Consider the following 25,352-nt stretch of genomic DNA (forward strand, 5'->3'; position numbering starts at 1 on the left):
TGTTTTTCTATATTTGCGTTACCACATATCTAGCCAACTATCCTTCTCTTTATTCATCTACCACATTTATTCTTATGCATTTCAAAATAAGCTGAAGACATTTCACCCCCAAAATACTTCAGCATGCATCTCATTAACTAGATTTCAACATACGGTTATAATTTTAGGTAGTATATGTATATATAGTGCAATACAAATGTATAGTACATGACTTTGTAAATTTTGGCAAATGCATATACCCAGGTAACCCAAACATCAACATAAAGAACATTAACAACATCCGAAAAAAAAGTTTTTGTCCCCATTCCCAGTTAATCCCCTCCTTGCTATCCCTAGAGTTAACCACTTACTGTGAACTTTTCATCATAGATTATTAATTTTGCCTGTTCTAGAACTTCAAATAAATGAAATTACACAATTCATATACTCGTGCAAGACTTCTTCCGTTCCGCGTGATGTCTGAGACCCATAGTGCTGCATGTATCAGTAGTGCAATTCCTTTTTATTGTTGAGTAGGGGCAGGGGTCCATGGCACGCATATAACCTACTTTTAGACATTTTCCTGTTCACCTCTCACCACTTCCACTCGATCCGCATAGAGGTCACGTGAATTAGGTTTACAGAAGAGGCCAAGGTCCAAAGGGAGAAACAAAGGAACACACAAATGTAGTTCCTTTTAGTCCATGTTGTTTTGAGAGTTTACCCAACCTATTTCCATCATTGCTTTTGTTCCTTTTGTCTGTTTAAATTGCACAGCACTAATAATTTAGGGTCAAACTCTGTTCTCTACTCTCTATCAAGTGTTTCCTCTCCTGATTCTGACATCTTCCTCTGCAGTCTAAGAGTTATGCAAATTTGCTTTTTTAGATCATTAACTGCCTCCCCTATAATGTCAATTGGGTCCTTTGCCCTGGTGAGAATTTAATTAAGCTTTGGGAATCTGAAAATCCTTGCATTATTTTCACCAATTCCCCTTCCATGTTTGCCTTCATGAGTTCTTTGCAGATGTGATTAAATCCCCTAATCAGTTGATCTCATAAGGGAAGTTATCCTGGATAATCTGGGTAGGCCTTTAAAAGTGGGGCTTAGAGGGGGTAAGGGAGGGGAGGAAAATTACACATGTAGAGGAAAGCTCACCCTGTGCCTGGAGTTCCATCCTCTTGGGACCTCGCCTTCCTGGCTGAGGACTACAGCTTAGCCCAAACTGACAAGCTAACCTTGCCAATGACCCTCCCCTCCCCTTTCTGCCCTATGAATTTTGGGCTTGCTAAGCCAGCCCCCACCATTGAATAAACCATTCCCTGTAACAAATCTTAATATGTACTTCTCCTAATGTTTGTGCCTTTCCGCTTGAACACTGACTGATATGCTAATTAAGCCTATTTTTCTCCTTACTTCTTTCTCTAATTTCCCAACAGATTTGACATCTATTAAAGAACAGAAGGAAAATTTGTAGATTTGTTTGGTTTCTTAAAATCGTACCCAGAATGTTCCAACTGAATACGCGATTTCCCCTTTTCTTTAGGCTGTAATGTTATTTCAGGCCCCATTTTGTTGATTTTTCTTTTAACAGTACTTAATTGGAGAGATCTCTGCAGGCCTAACTTCAACCCACAGAGAAGACGGGTAGAACACATCTCACGTGCCACTTGCTACCTGCTGCTATACCTTCCAAACACATTCCCTCAGCTCTGCAAAGAAGCCAGTCTGCCTAGTGGGCATCCAACCACGAGGAGCCTGCTAGAGGGCTGCATCTTTTCCAAGCTGTTGGATTCTCTGACTAAATAAAATGCTCTAAGTTCTACAAACGGAACAATAATCAAGAACTACATGTACTTTCTCACCCTATCAACCCACCCAGCAAGCCCTGCTCACAGTGTGCTTTGAATCTATGAGATTCCACAATTGCCTTTCCTTCTTGACTCTGGACTGCCTCTGAAATAAACCTGCAGTCTCATACCATGCAAGACCTACACTGCACGGGGAAGGAAGCAAAACAGGCCAATGTGAGAAAACAGGCTTCTGGAAAAATGAGATTGTAACTTTGTGACAAAACCAAGGTTTGAAAAGCAACAAAACCTTTTAGGTGCCAAAGTTCTGTCCCTACTAGGTACTGCCTGTCTTGGAGTCAACAGACATTAATCTTCTGCAAAAAACTCCCATTAGCAGTCTTAATATTTTATTATTTTCTTTTTTAAGCAGTGATGATGGCTGGAAAAACATGTAAATACTAGTGTAGCTAAGGAGAAATTTCCACAGAAAGGGGTGTGGGAACTAAATCTCCAAATGACTGTGGCTGCCATTCTGCTAACCGACGAGAGGTGCACATTATTCAGGGAACGCAAGGGCTGTTCTCATCGCACGCGCCTTCCCTGGTTCATTTCTCCTGGCTTCCTCCAGAGTAGGCCTTCGGCGGGCTGACTTTCAGGTTCCCAAGAGTTAACACTGCTGCTCTTCCAGGGTTTCCCAGGGAAAAGCCATCCCCACTCACCATTCTCACTAAGCACCATGTCAGTAAAGAGCAGAGACCACTAAGTGAGAACTGGAGAACGTGCTCCTCACCATGCTCCTCCATCCAGAGGGAGCCTTAAGGCAGAAGTGTGGCAAGAAAGGCCCAGGGTAGAGGTTTCTCTAGGTGAGTAGGGATTAGAGAACGCCTAGAAGAGCTAAAATGGACAAACTCACTCTTCTTCATGTTTAAAGTGAGGATTACTTTAGAGAAAGGTAAAAGCAAAAGGAAGAAAGTCTGTGCTGCTTTGAAGAGCCCTGGAGTGCTGTCCTGTTTTAGCCTCTAGAGCTGTGATTTTCAACCCATGTGCTGTGGCACAGTGATGTGCCATGAGCGATCTTTGGTGTGTCACAAAAAAATTTTAAAGATCATTGATTAAATTATTTTTGAGCGAAGTTCAAAGCAAAGTATATTCTTTTTTTACTCGTTTTTTTAAATCAACATAATTTAAGTGTGCTCTGGAAGTTAACTACAGCTTCAAGTGTGCCAGGAGATAAAAAAGGGTGAGAAACACTGGCCTAGAAGAACCTGTTCTCTTCCCTTGTTATGCTCACCAATATGTCGTGTCTCCAAGAAGTTTCTGGATATTGGTCATGGTATGTTCAAAACAAACAGCTTGCAAACTAACACATTATCAGACAGACTACACTTTCCTCCACTTTAGGAATTTTTTTCATCCCAGATGGAAAAAATTGAGTAATAGAAAAATTAAGTTATTTTGCACAAACCTTTGCAATGAATCCAGGATATAAACAGTCTGGCTCCAATGTCTATGCTTTTACATTTGACAACAGCAAATCTAAACGAAGAGTTCTTAACTCCATATTGGGTGCCTGAAGTTTGGAGACTATGAAATTTACTATATGTAAATATTTCCAGGTAGGCATATATAAACATTTTTTTCCTGAGGAGAAATCTAATTTTGAAAGGAGTCACTGATCTGAAATAGGTTAAAAAGCATTGCATCTAAACAATTAAATAGTAGGAAGATTACCCATAAATCTTACATGACTCTTTTGTGCAAGTATTAGGCTAGAACATCATACCTTTCTAATGCAAGTAGTCCTATTAACAACCTGGGGCCCTATTTACCTTTATTAACCCAGGCAATATGCTTACTTTATGCCTTTTTCATTTAAATACCTTTAAAAAACTATTTGATGTGCAACTCATTGAGGTAAAAAGACTATTCCATTATATTCATCCCATTAAATTCCATGGCAAGCATGATAAATTCGTTAACAGACACCCTTACCATATCTAGTGTTCCTAGAGTCTCATGTATAATAGAACTTAAACTGCAGAATGTGAACTGAATACTAAAAATCAGATTTCTGATCCCAGATGACGACTTAAAAAAAAAAAAGTTCTATCATGTCCCTTGCGTGCATTTTACCTCGAGAAGTTTAAAGCCAACATTTGATTTAAGTTATTTTAAATGTTTGTACCATAACATTCACTTCTGGGGACATACGGTTCTGTGAGTTTTAACACGTGCATAGCTACCATCACTAACAAGATACAAACAACCCCAACACCCCCAAAGAATTCCCTCACAATACCCCTTTGTAGTCAAGACCTTTCCTCTACTTCCAGTCCTTGCCAACTATTAATCTGTTTCTGTAATTGTGCCTTTCCAGAATATCACATAGATGGAGCCATATGGTATAAAACCTTTGTAAACTGAGCATAACGCATTTAAAAAATGCATCCACGTTGTGCACATGTCAATATTTTTTTATTGCTGAGTCATATTCTACTGTATGAATATATCATAGTTCACATATTCACTCAATAAGAGATCTGGATTATTTCCAGTTTTTTGGTGATTATAAATATTGCTACTATAGCCACATTTGTGCACAGACTTTTTAGTGACATTTTCATTTCTCTAGGATAAATACCCAGAAGTGGGATTACTGGGTCATACAGTTAAGTGTATGTTTAAACTCTAAGAAAGCGAAGTTTTCCAGAGTATCTGTGTGTTTTGCATTCCTACAAGCATCATGAGATGTTCTCCGTGCTTGCTTGCACTTGCTATTTTTAATCCATTCTAATAAACGTGTAATGGTATCTCAATGTGGTTTTAATTTGTATTTCCTTAAGTGCTCAAATTTGGTTTAGCTTTTGTTAGCACTGCATAAGCAATGTTGTATAACAGAAACTTAAGGAGTACATGGGAAGTACCCAAAAATATTAAAAACTGGCTAGTTCTCACCTATTAAAAACAAGGAAGCTAAGGCCTGGAGAGGGAAGCAAGACATCTGATGTTAAGGACCCTTGCTTTATTTAACAGTTCTTTTTAGTTATGGTAACAACTATCCAACTCCGAGTCCTTCTTTAAGATGGCAAAATGAAACCATAAAAATACCATAAGGCCCACAAATAAATAATACAGTTCTATCTTGATGGTGATTTCAAAAGGCAACCAGAATAATCATTCCCACCTATATCGAAACAGAAATGGAAGGAGCTAGAGATATTAGGGCCCATCATTAGGTTCTCACACTCTATAAAATATTCTGATCTCTAAATATTAGCACTGCAAACGTTTCTTGGACACTATATTGATCCTGTTTTCCCTTTTTGGACATTATTAATTAGAAAAAGACAAAAGGACAAATGTTTCCTTCCTTAAGTTTACAGTTCACCTTTTTTTCAGATTTTACCTGGACAGGACGACTATGGCAGTATCTGATAGTATGGGACAGCGTTCTGATGCCTGATCACTGGCTTAACTGTGAAATGCAATGGATTTAAAAGAATCAAAGCCGGCAAATACCTCTTCACCACTCTTCCATGGAAGGAAGAATAAACTCTTCTGCTGAATCGGAAAGCAGGAACTGCATGTCCCCCTGGGCATTTCTCCTCCGGATCTGTTCAATTGCAGAGAGGGTGACTTCTGGTCTGCCCACCCCACATAAACAGTAATCAGAGCTGGGTGGACCGTCAAGGGCAGTCATACAATTGCCCAGCTCCTTCGATGACCACACAGAAAGCACAAGCAGACCCTATGGTAGAATCTCGAGCATTAAGCTTCAAATCGCAATTTCATCAGTAATAAAGCAAAGGTTTTTTCTCTGTCTGCAGGACTCCTAAATCTTTCTATTGGATTTGAGCTCAGGAGGAAAACAAGGTATTATTTAACAGACCCCAGGTATATGTTACATTTCATTTGAAAATGTCTATATAATCATGATACGAGTTATGTGAGAAAACCCTTGTCTGAGTAAGAGAACGTATCACAACATCAGTGTTTTTGGAAAGTGGAGTCCTTTCATCAATAAGCTCTTATCTGGAGGGTCAGTAAATAAAAATCAGTATGAGTGAGACTACCTGGTTAAAAAGTATGGGGTTTCTCAGCGCTCATCCTAGTCTCATGCTCCCTCCACCCACTCCCCACCCTTTTCCTTCCTCCAGCTCCAGGACATCCCTACAGAAACTAAAAATACATTGAAAACCTTACCTTGTCTTTGATAATTAAACACAGAGAAAGTTACTCTGCTACTCTCTTCATGAAGCATGATCACTTTGGTGCTTGAAAGATTGAAACTAGCCTTGCAAAATGACCCCCTGCCCAAGTGACTTTTTGTTCCCTGGGACTTTACCAGTCAAACCAAACAACCTGACTTAATTATGTAACTAGCCCCACTACTATCACCAGTGGCTAATTCCTGAATCAGAACACCTGATGACCCATCACTTCAATTCCAACAATCTGACCCATCTTCCACAGCCCACTATAAAAGCCCTTGCCTTTAGTCAATCAGGAGACAGATTTGAGATCATTTTTCCCATTTTTGCAAGAGACATCTTTTGCACTAAAATTTCTTCCTTGGCAATCCTCATCACATTAATTGGCTCTTGTATGGGAAGAGATGGGACCTACACTGGACCCTTCTTTGGGTTTGGTAACAAAATCACACCTGAAATCCAGACCCACAGGAAGGTGATGTGCCACTTTCTGCTTGAGTACTATCTCGGGTCATTTCATCCTAAGAACAGTCTTAAAAGTTCGATTGCAAAACTAGAAGAGATGCCATCAAAGCCATTTTGCTGCAGTAATTTTAAGATTCAGTCACTGAAGAGAACTTGAATATGAAGACCACAGAAATGCAATTCCATTAAAAAACAGAAGTATCCCAAACTCGAAATATATTTGTAGGACAAATAAATTCTCACCATGCAAAGTCTGATCTGTTCCCAGCACATTCCACTCTGCTGGCAGCTTCAGGTGTCTGAACGCTAGCGCAACCTTCTCATCGAGGGAGTTCACGTCCCCAGATGGGGGTCCTGACCGGTCAAGAAAACGGGTGAAAATCAGAGCCTGCTGATTTCCAGCACTGGTTGCCAGGAATTGGGCTGCATCATACGCTTCATCCTGGACAAAGTGGAAGTCTTCTTCAGCCACCACGAACACAGGAAGGCCCTCTTTGGAAGCACAGAGCTGCACCTTCACTGTCTCACAGCAGTCATGACCTAAAGAAAACAGGCAAGGAAAACAGTATGAGAGACCCCTTGCTGAAAGGCCACGGGGGTGGGGGTGGGGGGGTGGTTGTCTAAGCTCCTTTTTCGTGGTATAAAATTCTCTTCTCCTAAAAGAAATCCCTCCTTCCTCTGAGCTCTGATAGCATTTTTCCAACTTCTCAAAACTCCATTTTCACCTTTTTTAATTATTTGCAAATATGAATTAGTTCCAGTAAGGCCAATGGTTGAGCCCAAGGAGGTTCACACTGGATTTGGACACATTGGAGAAAAACTACAGAGCTGAAAGTAGCTGGGACATGCCCTTTTTCAGCTCAGGGGAGCCAATAAGCAAGCATGGGCCATCTATCTACCTTCATCCAGCTTGTGGGGCAGGCAAACTGTCACAAGCAGCTTTCCTCCTTAGGAAGTCCGGCATTGGGGGTGGGGTCCTATATCATGGGCCTTATATCACAGCCAGAGCAGTGGTTCCAAATCAAAGCTAATGACGATTAGGTATAATAACAGGACACCTGCCCCACTTAATCATCTTTACTCAGAACTATCTGGCACTTCCTGGCCTTCGGGAGAGAAAGCCTAATTGACCCATCTTCCCCACAGTTCCCTTAACAAGCACTTGGTGTCCCACCTTTCTTCATGCCCTGTATCACAGTACTTGCCACTGAATAGGCTCTGAATATCAACTATTATTCAATCTGAACAAATTAAAGAATGAAAACTCAAAGATCCCGAAAGGGCTAGCATACAATGGAAAATCTAATACCTCCTGAACTGAAAATGTAACAGGAAGAAACATCACTCAACAAGTTACATGGGAGAAATTTTACAGATTCACCAGCACTTGTTTTGTTATTGCCACAATACAATAGATCAAATGATGAAGCACCCTGAAAAAGTACAAAACTATTTTACTATTATTAGCAATTCAAGGCCTAAAACATAAATAATTTTTGCTCTCAGCTACATGTTCTTTCCTGTCTCAGCCGCTAACAGGGTGAGGACCTCAATGAAATCGTTTGCCTGTGGAGGCTGCAACGCTGTGGCTAGAAGCCCAGTTCAGGAAGAGTGAACCCTCCACGCACAGGTACCTCACAAGCTGTGACTTTAGGCACAACCTAAATACCACCTTAAACAGCTCAGCTGGAGCCAAATTAACAAAATTTAACACCTATGTGTTTCTGTGGATAATGCCTTCTTGAAGAATCAGACTTTTCAACAGATTTCTGGCCTCACAGAACTTAGTATTTCCAGTATGCAGAGTATACTCATCACAATACACTGGTTTTTTTTTCAGCTTTCAAACACTGATCTCCACAAGCCAGAACAATGCTACTACCATCATTGTCCTGCTTCCATAAAATAGCTTTCTGATGAGAAAAAAGAAAACTGAGTTGACATTTTTATTCCCTGCATTAGCCCCCCTGTGCCTGATAATTCGTGGCACCTGCATGCCCACCGCCTGAGTCTGTAACACACACAGAGGCTGCTTTCCACAGCTGAGCAGTCCTTGAGTCTGAGTTTCCACACCATGAAGGTTTCCATACCATGAAGGCCAACAGAGGTTTCAGACTCAAAACAAACTAAGCTTTCTGCTATCTTTGAAAGAAAAAAACAATGATTTTTTTTTCCCCATGTAATCAGAATATTAAGTTGATTTTCCACACAGTTTTTTCCTAGGGGCCTCCTTAAGTCTTTTATACTTGAGAAATCTCTCATTGCTGTGTAATTCCAGAGTGGTTATGAGCATTTACCTACCAAGTACCTATTACATGTCAGGCACTTGACATGTCAATTTCTTTTCAAAACAATTTTATAAGGAATGTATTGTCCTCACTTTATAGATGAGAAAACTGAGGCTTAAGCAAATCAAATAACTTCCCCAAGGTTACACAAACATGAAAAAACGGAATCTGTTATTCAAATTCCAGGCTGATGCCAAAGGGCATAGCCTATTATATCATGATACAAGGATTTTTGTACCACATTGCTTATAAACAGAGGAAGAAGGATAACAGCTAAGCCCCTGGCTAAAACAGGTCTAAAATTTACCCTGTTTCCCCGAAAATAAGACAGTGTCTTATTTTAAGGTGTGCTCCCAAAGATGCGCTAGGTCTTATTTTCAGGGGACGCTTTATCTTTCCTGTAAGTAGGTCTTATTTTCGGAGGATGTCTTATTTTCGGGGAAACAGGGTAGATGTGACAGGTCAGTATGACTGTTAAGCAAGATTAACAGATTCACAGACATATAACTCACGAGATAGTCCCACTGCCTTCCAAATTCTAAGAAGGCTACAGTAAACTGAAGTATCCTTTGCCTAATCTGTGTGTGTATATATGTGTGTGCGCACGTGCACATGGGCACAAGCATGTTTTACGAGTCAATATATGTGTAAAATGTATACATTTAACATATGAAAGAGTAGGGGGAGAAACTTTAGTCTTTCTCTGAAGGGCAGCAGCCTAATTATACAGACATCAATGTTAGCAAAAACAAGCGAACTGTTTCAGGTAGTAGGGTTTGGGTATTTTTCTGACAGAAAGTAAATGTTTCTTTAAAAACATTCTATAACATCTTACTAAGTTTTGTTCAACAACTAACAACTGGACATCCCCCAAGTCCAGGTACTGTGATCAGAAGGTGAAGATGAATGAACCTTCCATAGGGTTACAGTTTACAAGAGAGAATCCAACAAGCTGCAGGCAAACGCAACATGAGCGAAAATGGGGCAGGTACCATAAGAAACACAGACAGTGCCTCTGGGGGCGGGGCAGGGGCAGCGGTGTTATTTTAGAGGTGCCCACAGATGACCTTGCTCCTCTGGGCCTCAGTTTCTTCCAGTAGTTGAGCGAACAGGCTCTACAGCCTCTGAGGTTTCTCCAGCTTTACAGCTGCCTGTGGATCTTACCAGGCAGAAGGTAGGTAGGAAGGGAGGGAAGAGTGGGAGAAGACTTTAGGAGTAAGAAACAGCTTTAAAAAAACAAAATAGAAAACAACACTCAACAGATGGAACTACTACTACAAGAGATAGTTCTGAGAAGATATTAAGTAGGCCATGTTTAGATGTGCAGTGGTAAAAGAGATTTGGGTTCAAACCTGTTTCTGTACTCATTAGCTGTATGGACTAAGGCAAATTATCTCCCTAGCACTTTCAAATCCAGATGGTCTCCTTGCCCATAAGTGAAGAACTATATACTCCAACCAAATTCTTTGATACCGTAACCCAAAAGAACATACATAGCCTTACTTCATTGCCAAATAAAATAGATGGATGGACGGATGGAATAATATGCATTTCACTCAGAGGAACTGCCTTAAAGAAAAAAATACTGTGGCTCATGAATCTAATATATAGCACTGTCCCATTTATTTGAAATTAACATAATTTAATTCCAGACAGTCCTTTCAGGGCGACAGGAAAAAAATGTCAACAAAGACTAAAATCACAAATTTCAAAATTCAATGTTAAAAATTTGGGATCCAAATTGAATTCTGCCTTCAAAACTTAAAACCTGCTGTGCCAAAGAGATACTGCACTAACCAAAAATAATAATATCCCATGACCCACCCACCTAAGCAGTCCTTATTCTTTCTTTCCATCCTATTTCCCCAAACCTGTGCAAAGATGAGAAGCCCGAAAACTTAAATCAGAAAGGGAGTCACAATGCTGCTAAAAGCCAACCTAATCCCCCTCTCTATAAAATCACCTTCTGCATGGACACACACTACACAGAGCCTTGGACAAGCAATGCTGTCTTACTCAATAAGGTACACTGCAGCTGGATTGCTAGAATGACTGTTATTGGTCAGGATACGGTGGGGACAGACAAAGGGAGAGAAGAAGGGCTGTGTGTGTGTATTGTGTGTGTGTGTTGTACTTGGCAGCACATACTTGCTTACCATGTTCTGCTCCTTTGGTGGAAAAATCTGTTAAGAGTGGATGGATGGGAGGGTGGAATAAGATGGTGGCCGAGTAACAGCTTCCCTGCAACTGGGCACGGTGAGTCTGGGGGAGATAAGACTCCAGGCATCTCTGGCTGAAGGGATCTCCCTATAATCATCCCTTTGAGGATACAGGGAGTCAGCAAGGGACTTCTGGATCCCAAGAGGAGGACAAAAACAGTGGAAAACTGGCAATTGATTGCATGTATTCTATCGACCTAATCCCGCCGGCAGCCGTAAGTACATGCAGCAGTGAGAATGCAAACCGGAAAGGCCTTACCTGTGAACTGTTTCGGTGTTTTTGGACTTGGCACTCAGTTGAACTGCCTTTGGGGAGAGCTTGAGCAGGAGTGTGGAGAACTTTGGGCATTGTCTAGGGCCCAAGACTGAGCTGCTGAGCCGGATGGAGCTAATAGTGTGCAGCTGTGGGCCGCAGGGAGCCACTGTGAGAGAACTGCCCGGGCAAATTCCACCCTCAGGGTCCACAGGGTCACAGAGCAAGGATCGGGCGGGAGCTAGTAACCTAGTGACTGAGCAGCCTAAAGGCAGGGACTGAGCTGCCTTAAAGCCTTAACCCTCAGGGGCAGAGTGAGACCGGTTTTGGCACACTGGAGCCTCCGGCTATTGCCCTGGGTAGAGCCCATAGCAACCTCAAACTACAGGGCTTGGCACCGCCCAGACTTCCATAAGAGCTGCGCCGCGACCCCCCACCCATGACTCGCACCCACAGGGCCTACACATGCCCTAACCAGGAACTGCGGAACCACACAACCCTGCATCCTCCCTCCTGTACCCTCCCTGCCTCCACACCGGCCCACTCGTCTGGCCAGGGACTCTGGTAGCTGTGTGCCCTCCGCAGCTGTTCCTGCCTCTGCGCAGAGGCATTCTCTTGGCCAGAGACTGCTGGAGCCTTGGGCGCTCTGTGCCAAAGTCACTGGGTGCCAGGCACTCCCAGAAACGTGCGCGTCACCTCCTGCCCTATTGCTGGATTGGCGTGTGTCACATTCTGGAGCTGCGTCCATAACCAGAACTCCCTGACTGGGGCAGCCCCAGAGGAACTACACAGGGTCACTCCCTACAAAGATCCAGCAACAATACAATGATCCTACTGGAGTCCAATCTTGGAGAGACACCTCCCCAACTCTGAGGACGGCCAGAGGAAATGGTGAAAAACAGTCATTAGGCGAAATCAACAGAAAAACTCTGGCAATATGAATAATCAGAGTAGATCAACTCCCCCAAGGATCAGTGGGGCAGACACAGCACAAGATCCCATGCACAAACAAATAGCTGAGATGTCAGAAATCAAATTCAGAATCCGGATAGCAAATAAGATCCAATCAGAATTCCAAGCAGTAACCCAAAAGCTATCTTAAGAATTCAAAGAATTCAAAGACCAAATGACCAAAGATTTTGACACATTGAGACAAGAAGTTGCAGCCCTCAAAGATCTGAGAAACACAGGAGAATCTCTCATTAACAGAACGGAGCAAGCAGAAGAAAGGATTTCTGACATTGAAGACAAAGCTTTCCAACACTCCCAAACTCTCAAAGAGGAAGAGAAATGGAGGGCAAAAACAGATCACTCTCTCAGAGAGCTCTGGGATTATTTGAATAAAACGAATATTTGTCTTACAGGGATCCCCGAAAGCGACAAAGTGACTTCACAAGGCACACAGTCTCTTCTCCATGAGATTATGAAGGAGAACTTTCCAGACATGCCAAGAGATTCTGAAATTCAGATAGCAGACAGTTTCAGAACTCCAGCACAACTCAACCTAAATAAGACATCCCCCAGACACATCATAATCAATTTCACTAAAGTTAATATGAAGGAGAAAATTCTGAAAGCAGCCAGACAAAAGAAAACCATCACGTACAAGGGCAAGAATATTAGAATAACTGCAGATCTCTCTGCTGAAACCTTTCAAGCTAGAAGAGGGTGGTCATCGACTTTTAATCTCCTAAAACAAAATAACTTTCAACCCAGGATCCTGTACCCAGCTAAACTGAGTTTCATTTATGATGGAGAAATGAACTACGTCAATGACACTCACATGTTGAAGAAATTTGCCATAACTAAACCAGCTCTCCAGGATATTCTCAGACCTATCCTCCATAAAGACCAGCGTAATCCTCCACCACAAAAGTAAACCCACCTAGAAAATTTGGATCAAATTCCAACTTCCACAGTCGCAAAAGGATTAAAAATGTCCACCGGACTCTGGAAAGGCTTATCAATATTCTCAATTAATGTGACTGGTTTAAATTGTCCTCTAAAGAGGCACAGGTTGGCTGACTGGATACAAAAACACAAGCCAGATATCTGCTGCATACAAGAATCGCATCTTAACATTAAAAGACAAATATAGACTCAAGGTGAAGGGATGGTCATCTATACTCCAGGCAAATGGAAAGCAGAAAAAAGCAGGCATTGGAATCCTATTCGCAGAAGCAATAGACTTTAAACAACTGAAATAAGGAAGGATAAGGATGAACACTTCATATTTGTTAAAGGTAATACTCAATATGATGAGATTTCAATTATTAATATTTATGCACCCAACCAGAATGCACCTCAATTAATAAGAGAAACTCTAAAGGACATGAGCAACTTGATTTCCTCCAGTTCTGTAGTAGTTGGAGATTTTAACACCCCTTTAGCGGTGCTAGATAGATCCTCCAAAAAGAAGCTAAGCAAAGAAATTTCAGATTTAAACTTAACCATTCAACATCTGGACTTAACAGACATCTACAGAACATTTCATCCCAACAAAACTGAATACACATTCTTCTCATCAGCCCACAGAACATACTCCAAAATCAACCACATGCTAGGCCACAAATCTAACCTCAGCAAATTAAAAAAAAATAGAAATTACTCTCTGCATCTTCTCAGACCATCATGGAATAAAAGTTGAACTCAATAACAACTGGAACCCGCCTATCCATACAAAAACATGGAAGCTAAACAACCTTATGCTGAAGGATAGATGGGTTATAGACGAGATTAAGAAGGAAATCACCTCGGGGCGGCGACAAAGTGACTTCACTTTGTGGCTCAGTTGGTAAGGCCCCGGCCCCATATACCGAGGGTGACAGGTTCAAACACGGCCCAGGCCAAACTGCAACCAAAAAATAGCCGGGTGTTGTGGCGGACACCTGTAGTTCCAGCTACTCGGGAGGCTGAAGCAAGAGAATCACTTAAGCCCAGGAGTTGGAGGTTGCTGTGAGCTGTGTGAGGCCACGGCACTCTACCGAGGGCCATAAAGTGAGACTCTGTCTCTACAAAAAAAAAAAAAAAAAGAAGGAAATCACCAAATTTTTAGAATAAAACAACAATCAAGACACAAATTACCAGAACCTCTGGTATATTGCAAAGGCAGTCCTAAGAGGGAAATTTATAGCACTGCAAGCTTTCCTCAAGGAAACGGAAAGAGAGTAAGTTAATAACTTAATGGGACATCTCAAGCAACTGGAGAAGGAAGAACACTCCAACCCCAAACCCAGCAGAAGAAAAGAAATAACCAAAATCAGAGCAGAATTAAATGAAATTGAAAACAAAAGAATTATACAACAGATCAATAAATCCAAAAGCTGTTTTTTTGAAAAGATCAATAAAACACATAAACCTTTGGCCAACCTAACCAGGAAAAAAAGAGTAAAATCTCTAATTTCATCAATCAGAAATGGCAAAGATGAAATAACAACAGACTCCTCAGAAATTCAAAAAATCCTTATATTTTGTATTGTTGAAATAGCATCAACCATACAAAATCTCCCTAAAAAGAAAAGCCCAGGACCAGATGGCTTTACGTCAGAATCCTACTAAACATTTAAAGAAGAACTAGTACCTATATTACTAAACCTCTTCCAAAATACAGAAAAAGAAGGAATATTACCCAACACGTTCTATGAAGCAAACATCACCTTGATCCCCAAACCAGGGAAAGACCCAACAAGAAAAGAAAATTATAGACCGATATCACTAATGAATATTGATGCTAAAATACTCAATAAGATCCTAACAAACAGAATCCAACAACACATTAAAAAAATTATACACCACAACCAAGTGGTCTCAAGGCTAGTTCAATATACATAAATCTATGAATGTAATTCAGCACATAAACAAACTAAAAAATAAGGACCATATGATTCTTTCAATTGATGCAGAAAAAGCTTCTGATAATATCCAGCATCCCTTCATGATCAGAACCCCTTAAGAAAACTGGTATAGAAGGGACATTTCTTAAACTAATAGAGACCATCTACGGCAAACCCAGAGCCAATATCATATTGAATGGAGCTAAATTGAAATCATTTCCACTCAGATCAGGAACCAGGCAAGGTCGTCCATTGTCTCCATTGCTCTTTAACATTGTAATGGAAGTTTGGGCGGCGCCTGTGGCTCAGCGGGTAGGGCGCCGGTCCCATATGCCGGAGGTTGCGGGTTCAAACCCAGCCCCGGCCAAATTAAAAAAAAAAAAAAAACAAACAAACATTGTAATGGAAGTTTTAGCCACTGCAATTAGGGAAGAAAAGGCGATCAAGGGTATCCACATAGGCTCAGAAGAGATCACACTTTCACTCTTCACAGATGATATGATCGTATATCTGGAAAACACTAGGGATTCTACTACAAAACTTTTAGAAGTGATCAAGGAATACAGCAATGTCTCAGGCTACAAAATCAACACCCATAAATCTGTAGCCTTTTTATATACCAACAATAACCAAGCCGAAAAAACAGTCAAGGACTCTATTGTTTCACAGTAGTGCCAAATTAGATGAAATATTTGGGAGTATACCTAACAAAGGACGTGAAAGATTTCTATAAAGAGAACTATGAAACTTTAAGAAAAGAAATAGCTGAAGATGTTAACAAATGGAAAAACATACCATGCTCATGGCTGGGAAGAATCAACATTGTTAAAATGTCTATACTACCCAAAGCAATATATAATTTTAATACAATTCCTATTAAAGCTCCATTGTCATATTTTAAAGATCTTGAAAAAATAATACTTCGTTTTATATGGAATCAGAAAAAACCTCAAATAGCCAAAACATTACTCAGCAATAAAAACACAACAGGAGCAATCACGCTACCAGACCTGAGACTGTACTATAAATCGGGATAGTGATCAAAACAGCATGGTATTGGCACTAAAATAGAGAAGTAGATGTCTGGAACAGAATAGAGAACTAAGAGATGAATCTAGCTACTTACCCTTACTTGATTTTTTTTTTTGCATTTTTTGGCCAGGGCTGGGATTGAACCCACCACCTCCAGCATATGGGGCCAGCACCCTACTCCTTTGAGCCTCAGGCACCACCCCTGTTATTTGATCTTTGATAAGCCAATTAAAAACATTCAGTGGGGAAAAGATCCCCTATTTAACAAATGGTGGTGGGTGAACTGGCTGGCAACCTGTAGAAGACTGAAACTGGACCCACACCTTTCACCATTAACTAAGATAGACTCTCACTGGATCAAAGATCTAAACTTAAGACATAAAACTATAAAAATACTTGAAGAAAGTGCGGGGAAAACCCTTGAAGGAATCGACCTGGGTGAATATTTTAAGAGGAGGACTCCCCAGGCAATTGAAGCAGTATCAAAAAATACACTACTGGGACCTGATCACAGCCAAGAACATGGTGAGTAAAGTAAGCAGACAGCTCTCAGAATGGTAGAAAATATTTGCAGGTTATACCTCCGATAAAGGTCTAATAACCAGAATCCACAGAGAACTCAAACATATTAGCAAGAAAAGAACACGTGATCCCATCTCAGGGTGGGCAATGGACTTGAAGAGAGACTTCTCTGAAGAAGACAGAGGCACGATCTACAGACACATGAAAAAAAGCTCATGATCTTTAATCATCAGAGAAATGCAAACCAAAACTACTTTGAGATACCACAGTAAGAGTACCCAGTAAGAGATACCCAGTAAGAGTGGCCCACGTAACAAAATCCCAAAACCAGAGATGTTGGCGTGGATGTGGAGAAAAGGGCACACTTCTACACTGCTGGTGGGAATGCACACTAATACTTTCCTTCTGGAAGGTTGTTTGGAGAATACTTAGAGACCTAAAAATAGACCTGCCATTCGATCCTATAATTCCTTTACTAGGTTTATACCCAGAAGACCAAAAATCACAATATAACAAAGACATCTGTACCAGAATGTTTATTGCAGCCCAATTCACAACTGCTAAATCATGGAAGAAGCCCAAGTGCCCATCGACCCACGAATGGACTAGCAAATTGTGGTACATGTATACCATGGAATATTATGCAGCCTTAAAGAAAGATGGAGACTTTACCTCTTTCATGTTTACATGGATGGAGCTGGAACATATTCTTCTTAGCAAAGTATCTCAGAAATGGAAGAAAAAGTATCCAATGTACTCATCCCTACTATGAAGCTAAATTATAGCTTTCACATGAAGGCCATAATCCAACTATAGCACAAGACTATGAGGAAACGGTCAAGGAAAGTGAAGGGAGGGGGGAGGTTATGGTAGAGTGAGGGTAATGGGTGGGGCCACACCTACGTTGCATCTTAGAATGGGTACAGGCGAAACTTACTAAAGACAGAATACAAATGTCTACATACAATAACTAAGAAAATGCCATGAAGGCTACGTTGAACAGTTTGATGAGAATATTTCAGGTTGTATATGAGATCAGCACATTGTATCCCTTGATTGCACTAATGTACACAGCTATGAGTTAACAATAAAATAAATAAATAAATTAGAGAAAAGAAAAAAAAAGAGTGGATGGATGGTTGGTGAGCTACTGTCAGCTCTACTTCTGTATGACTCAAATGAAACTATGTATTAGAGGGACACAACTACAACAGGGACTTTACCTAACAAATACAAACGTCGTAACCTAATCATATTAATCTGAAATTAAAAATTAATTTAAAAAAGGAAACTATGTATTAGAGAAAGTAGAATGTCAAAGAAGACCATGAAATAGACATACAGGAGAAGCTAATTGTTAACCCAGTTCTTCCCTTCAGACATGAACTCACAATCTAAAGGAGAAACTATGAATCATCATAAATAAAATAAGCTATAAATCTGGACTTTTGGGGTATCATTACAGGCTTCTTTTTCAAAAGAAAAACTGAGGGTTAAAAGACAAGTGGAGAACTGAGGGTTTCCTGAATCAGTCACCCAAGCAAGTTTAACTAGCAAAATGGAAGAGTTACTCCTCATCAAGAAAAAGCAGGCCGGCTACAGCGGCTCACATCTATGATCCCAGCACTTTGGAAGGCTGAAGAGGGAGGACTGCTTGAGCCTCGGAGTTTGAGAGACCAGACTGAGAAATACAGTGAGACCCCCATCTGTACAAACAATAAAAGTAAAAATCTGGTGACCGTGGTGGCACACACTTGTAGTCCTAGCTACAGAAGGCTGAGGCAGGAGAATCGCTTGAGCCCAGGAGTTCTAGGCTATACTTCCAAGCCTGGGCGACTGAGTGAGACCTTATCTCTTAGCAAACAAACAAACAAAAAAACACAAATTACCTTACTTGTTAAACTGTGTAGAAATCAACTCCACAGAGCTGGTGGGGCTACTGTCTCACATTAATTTCTTCTATTAGACTCAAGTGGCTCTCAAGATTATTTTTTAATTTCTTTAGATAATTAGTGGGAAAGTCAGCAATTTTTAAAAACCAAAGGTTATATAATATGAACCTAGTAATGAAACTAAAATTGCTGCGTGTACATACACAAGACCCTTTACTACCATAATTAGCTCTAAAAACATGACTATTTGCAGGGAGCCATTAGTCTCATAACTGCCCTGGTACATAAGAATGCAGGATTATTAATGTCCACAATAACAGTACAAAGACATGGGAATGGGAAATCAGATCCAATTTGATATAATAACCACAATTTAACTTTATGCATGAAAACAGAAACTGCAGCAGGAAAAAAAGCAAAATTTCCAGCTACTTTCATGGTGTTTTTCTTTCCACTTAATTTCTTGGTAACTGGCATAGAAAATAAAAATGCCAATCTTTTTTTAAAAAGGGAAGTTCTGAAAAATTTACTGAACTTCTGAAGGAAGCTACCCAAGAAGATTTATAGAGAAGAGAGATAAACTGTTTCAGAAACATGACTAAACTTTAACTCCATCTTTTAAATTGCCTCTGAACTTATCACATTATCAGGTCCAGTTCATTTACAACAGAAATAAAAAATAAATCATAGGGTGTGAGAGATATGTTCCTAGCTGAATAGACTTAAAGGGGTCCTCAAGTATGCTGGCAATTAGCTGCAGAGTCAAGAAATACCAGGCTTGAACCACAGCTCCATGCAGACAGATCTGGTTATCCTAAGAAAAAGTCATTCAACCTTGAAGCCTGTTTCCTTATGCACAAAATGAGAATACCACCAACCTGGTGGATTGTTAAAAACATTAGAGATGGCTGTGCATAAGGCACTTGGCATAAAATGGACATCTAAAACTGATACTTAGGGAAGGGGATTGGTGGGATTACACCAGCGGTGCATCTTACAAGGGTATATGTGAAACTTGGTAAACAGTCTGTGAAGCTAGTGAATGATGCCCCATGATCATATCAATGTACACACCTATGATTTAATAAAAAAATAAAATAAAATAAAATAAAACTGATACTTATTTTTTTGGCTATTACGATGGTCATGTTGACCAGGTACCGTGGCTCACACCTATAATACCAGCTTTGGGAGGCCAAGGCAAGAGGATCAGTTGAAACCTGAAGTTTAATACCAGCCTGGGCAATATAACAAGACCCTGACTCTACAAAAAATTAACTGTACACTCCTATAGTCCTAGCTACTCAAGAAACCGAGGCAGGACAATCACCTGAGCCCAGAAGCTCAAGGATGCAATGAGCTAAGACCGAACTACTGCACTCCAGCCTGGACAACAGGGCAAGACTCTGTCTCAAGAAAACAAACAAAAACACCTCCTGTTTAGGTAAATCAAGGAAAACAGATCTCTTTAATACTCTAAAAACAGGTTCTCCAGCAAGTCCCAATAAAGCTTCTGAGCTAAATGCTGTCTTTGGCACTGCAGAACTGAAAAATAAAGGGCGAGGTAAAAAATACACAAAAACACAAGCAGTACCTAGGTGAGAAACAAAAATTTAACTGTTAAAGGTCCTCTTAAAATCATCTAACCTACTCCCTTTTAGCTCACGGGTCAGGAGGTGTTCACGTGTTGGGAGAGCTTTCCTGCAAGCTCCTTATCTCTACATGGAGCACCCACACCATGGAAACGAAATATTGCTACAGACAAACAAAATTGCTGAAGCATGATCCAAGGATTACTTCATTTCCTATTAAGCCAAAAGTGGAATACATCCCATCTGGGCCTTCCCCTTTGAGGGTGAAACAATTGAGACTTTGTCTCATCGACTACACAAAATGGAACCTTAAAAGTGCTTGCTGGATAGCTGGGAGTTGTGGCGGGCGCCTGTAGTCCCAGCTACTCGGGAGGCTGAGGCAGGAGAATCGCCTAAGCCCAGGAGTTGGAGGTTGCTGTGAGCTGTGTGACGCCATGGCACTCTACCAAGGGCAATAAGTAAAACTCTGTCTCTACAAAAAAAAAAAAAAAAGTGCTTGCTGGGCTGGCCAAGGCTAGTCTCATACAAATTTCATCTTATAAGAGAAAGAATGATGGAAAATATAAAAATAATATCTCAGCCAGGTGTGGTGGCTCACACCTGTAATCCTAGCACTCTGGGAGGCCGAGGCAGGTAGATTGCCTGAGCTCAGGAGTTCAAGACCAGCCTGAGCAAGAGGGAGACCCTGTCTCTAAAAATAGCCAAGTGTTGGAGCAGGTGCCTGTAGTCCCAGCTACTTGGGAGACTGAGGCAAGAAGGTGGTTTGAGCCCAAGAGTTTGAGGTTGCTGTGAGCTATGAAGCCAGGGCATTCTATCAAGGGTGACAAAGTGAGACTCTGTCTCTCATTCATAAATAAATAAATAATATAAAATAATATCTCCACTAGTCCAGTTTGGTGTTAAAGTATTTAAGAACTTGGTGTCTTTACTTTCTTTTTCAAATGGCTATAATACAACTAAAGGAAACTTTGAAATTACACTCTAATAGGATATAGTATTATATGTATGCACCGCTTGTTTTTGGTTGTCTAATAGTAGACGTGCAAATTTGGTGCAAGTGCAAAATGCCTCTATATGTACAGGAGTATTTAAGCAGAGGAGGAAAAACAGTAAATATAGAATTTTATTAATATCATGTACATTTTGGAGGAGGAAGGGGCTAACTAATGCTAAACATTTGTTCTACTATAATTCTAGCCTATATCTATAGGGCAATGACTCTCAATCTTTTTTGCATTATCATCTCCCTCAAATAAGACATTATTCTCTATCCATCCTTACCTTTTGAATTTTTAATACCATAGATATACCACATGCTGTGTATGTGTGTGTCTATTTGTGCTTTATATATACAGAGTAAGTTTTATTTTTACTCCCCAAAAGCCAATTTTTACCACCAGGGAGGATATCACTCCTGTCAGATTGCATGCCCTAAGATTCCAGTGCTGTTTTCATAGTTCAAAGGTGATGAGATATATAATTTCTTCATAACATTACAAACAGGAAGGTAGACAACAGATTTTTTTCCCACTTCAACTAATTCTCAATTTGTTTTTCTAGTATGTCCACTATAGATACTGACTAGCATTGGGACAATAATTTAAGTTTTTTAGAATATAAAATCAAATCTGTCTAGAAACAGCCTTACAGTAGGGATATTTCCGAATAGGGAAACTTAGAAACGTATAGTAAAAAAAAATAATAATAATTAATTACTTTGGTGAAAAGGATCGGCATTCTCTGATGAACCCACTTAAAAGTTTACAACTTTTTCTTTTTAAATACAGGGTCCTCTTCTCTGTCACCCTGGAGGACAGAGGGCTCCTCACAGATCACTGCGAACTCGAACTCCTGGACTCAAGCAATCCTCCTGCCTCAGCTCCCACATCACGAGCCTATAGCTGTGTGTGCACCACCAGGCCCAGCTCATTTTTCTATTTATTTATTTTTGTTTTAGTAGAGACAGGGTCTTACTATTGCTCACGTGAGCCACCACACCCAGCCTTACAACTTCTTTTCAAGTGTGCTATTCAGTTGGGTAGTCTTGGGACATCTGCTGCTAGAAGGAGTCTTAAATCACAAGAAATCAAAGACACATCATGCTATAACTATTGGACCATTTGTTGAGATCTGGGCTGCAATTTTTCACTAAACCCAAAAGTATTTCTGATAACAGAAATGTCCTTTTTTTCTTTTCTTTTAAATGATACACCTATTTTATATAGTACTTTCCCTTTTGAGTGACAAAAGAAAAACACAAAAGAGCGGAGTTAAATTTTAGGTCTACGAAGGTCTGTAGTTTTCCTGTCAAACTAGAATGCTTGCTGTGAGTTCTAAAAATAAATCACAGCCATCCTGAAAAAAAAAACAAAGATTTCATTTTATGAAAGATTCTACACCAAAGCCTTTCACAAAAATGTTGTGCAAAAACAACTAAATATCCTGTTCCCTTTTTCATTCTGTAAGGATTGTTTACTTAGTCTAAATTCATATTTCCATTAATTAACGTGAACACCAGGAAACAGTACTCTATAGTCTCACCCTAAGAATTGTGCTCAAATTTCTTTACGCTATTTGCCAATCTTACATAGGTCTCAAAAAAATAATTGCAGCTTCATCTCTGGAGGAAAATCGTCGGTTAATTAAAATGAGATTTAGAATTAGATTTGTCTTCTGTGAAGAGACAAAAGCAACACTTCTCATTACTTGAGATATTTCCATTTCGAGCAATGCCTCAAAGCAAATTATATTCTTGAACTTGTCACTTCATAGGTATGCTGAAAATGATATTTTGTCATAAAACTTGCTGGTCTGTCACAAAGATGGATTTATTTTCAAAAGAGAGAAGGTTCTTTTCAGCCTTCAAAATATTTTTAACAAAAATTACTAATATAAGTAACATGCTTGCTGTAAAGCATTCAAACAATTCAAATGCTGATAAAGTATAAAACCTAAGTCTTCACCTACCTGTCCCCTAAGATATTATTACTTTTTTTTTTTTTTAATTAAATCATAGCTGTGTACATTAATGCTGTCATGGGGTACAATGTGCTGGTTTTGTATACAATTTGAAATATTTTCATCAAATTAGTTACCATAGCCTTCATGGTGTCTTCTTAGTTATTGTGTTAAGTAAGACATTTATATTCTACATTTACTAAGTTTCACATGTACCCTTGTAAGATGCACTGCAGGTGTGGTCCCACCAATTACCCTTCCTCCACCCATCCTCCTCCCTCCCCTCCCTTTCACCTTTCCCCATATTCTTGGGCTATAATTGGGTTATAGCTTTCATACGAAACCTATAAATTTGTTTCATAGTAGGGCTAAGTACACTGGATACTTATTCTTCCATTCTTGAGATACTTTGCTGAGAAGAATACGTTCCAGCTCCATCCATGTAAACATGAAAAGAGGTAAAGTCTCCATCTTTCTTTAAGGATTATTACTTATTCTTAACACACTTTATTAAAAAAAGAGAAAGAGAATCTTATCCTATCTACAGCCTTCAATGGTAGGAAGGCAAGAAAAGATCACTTTAAAAAGCCTTTACAACACCTTTATAATTATACACACATACGGTTCAACATAAGATAATTAGAAAACATGCAAAGAAAGATGAGAAAATTTAAAAATGGGAGATGTGACTACAATTTCAGTATCTGAAGACAAAGGGGTGGTTTCAAGAGATAATTTAGAAATGTCTCACTTTCTACCCTATCTTAGAGGAAATATTTATTTGATAAAAGGTTACAGACTAACATCAAGAAGTAGCTGCCTTTTGAAGGTCAATCATCTGGTTTTAGTAAAACCTAATATGTTACAAAATATTGACAGTGAAACATACAGAGAACTCAAAGGAAAATCAGAGCCAGCAATCTGGGATGAAACATGACACTAAAAGCAAGAACAAGGCACAAAGCTCTTTTTCTTCTCTTAGTCAGCCAGAGTGAATAGGAATTGGATGAGCAAGTCCTACATGTAGGCAGAAAGAGTGAGCACATCCCTATGGCAAGCAGCTGCTGCAAAAAGATCATGCACGTTTCTCCAGTAACTGGACTGCACAGGGCATGTACACACTTTCCATGAAGAATCTTGTCTAGGCTGACACTGCCTTCAGCAGACAGGAAATCTGAAGCTATCAATATGGCTAACTGACACAGAGAATTCATCAAAGGTACCTCTGGAAAAAGAACAGTTTTTCCTGATGCAAGCTAAGAATGCAACTCACGAAACCAAAGACTTCTTTTGCTTTTCTCCAAAAAAAGGGGTGTGTGTATGCTCACACATGGATCTTTAGAGAACAGCAGCTTCTGAGAACCAGGGTGGACCCAACACAGCAGTGACAGGGGTTCCGAGAAGCAGCCTTCTGAGCAAGCATATGCCAGTGAACAAAACTAAGGACAATCCTTGCCCTTAAGGAGCTGACACTTTTGCAGGGGCACAAAGAAAATAAGTAAGACAAATCAGTAAAATATATAATATGTTAGAAGTTGAAAAGTGCACTGGAGAAAAATAAAGCAAGGACAGGGGATAGGCAATGCTGAGGAGAAGCAGCTGTATATTTTTATAAGGTGGACAAAAAAGGCATCACTGAGAAGGTGATATCCCAGTAAGGACCTGAAGGATGGGAAGGCATAGGTCTAAGAAGCCCACAAAAGCAGATTTAAAGCAGTTGGTTTATTTACCTTTTTTTTTGGAGAGACAGTCTCATTCAGTCACTCTAGGTAGAGTGCCATGGCAACATCATAGTTTACAGCAATCTCAAACTCTTGAGCTCAACTGATCCTCCTGCCTCAGCCTCCCAAGTAGCAGGGACTACAGTTGTACACCATGATGCCTGGCTAGCTTTTCTGGTTTTAGCAGAGACGGGGTCTTGCTCTTGTTCAGGCTGATCTTGAACTGTAGCAATCCACCCACCTCAGCCTCCCAGAGTGCTAGGATTACCGTGAGCCCCCGTGTCCAGCCTTTAAGGCAGTTTAATTCTAAGCTAAAATGTTAATTCTATGATACAAATAAGAAATTCAAAACTAAGTTCACCCCCCAAAATGCCTCTGTCTCTGTCCCTCCCCAACAAATTACCAAACTAATCTAAAATGACAGGAGCTAAAAGACAAGTAAACAGAAAACTTTCATATACAATAACTATAGCAATCGGTCGGCTCAGGAATCTCCCGCTTAGTTACAGAACTTATGATACACCAACTGGGGGCGTCGCTGGGACCTATCATCTGTATCGAAGGCACACGTGTTGCCTTGCTCTTCATTTGGCC

The 25,352-nt window shown here is 40.1% G+C and overlaps 1 protein-coding gene across 10 annotated transcripts in view; it reads right to left on the bottom strand.

Moving 5' to 3' along the window:
• AKAP13 (A-kinase anchoring protein 13) overlaps positions 1-25,352 on the bottom strand; it is a 317,276-nt gene that overhangs the window by 182,036 nt on the left and 109,888 nt on the right. For all 10 annotated transcript variants that reach the window (XM_053581736.1, XM_053581737.1, XM_053581741.1 and 7 more), the window contains one exon: positions 6,692-6,988. In XM_053581736.1, the coding sequence (XP_053437711.1) occupies positions 6,692-6,988 (297 nt within the window). The remainder of the gene's footprint in view (positions 1-6,691; positions 6,989-25,352) is intronic.

Source organism: Nycticebus coucang, chromosome 2, assembly GCF_027406575.1.
Source record: "Nycticebus coucang isolate mNycCou1 chromosome 2, mNycCou1.pri, whole genome shotgun sequence".
Taxonomy (NCBI): domain Eukaryota; kingdom Metazoa; phylum Chordata; class Mammalia; order Primates; family Lorisidae; genus Nycticebus; species Nycticebus coucang.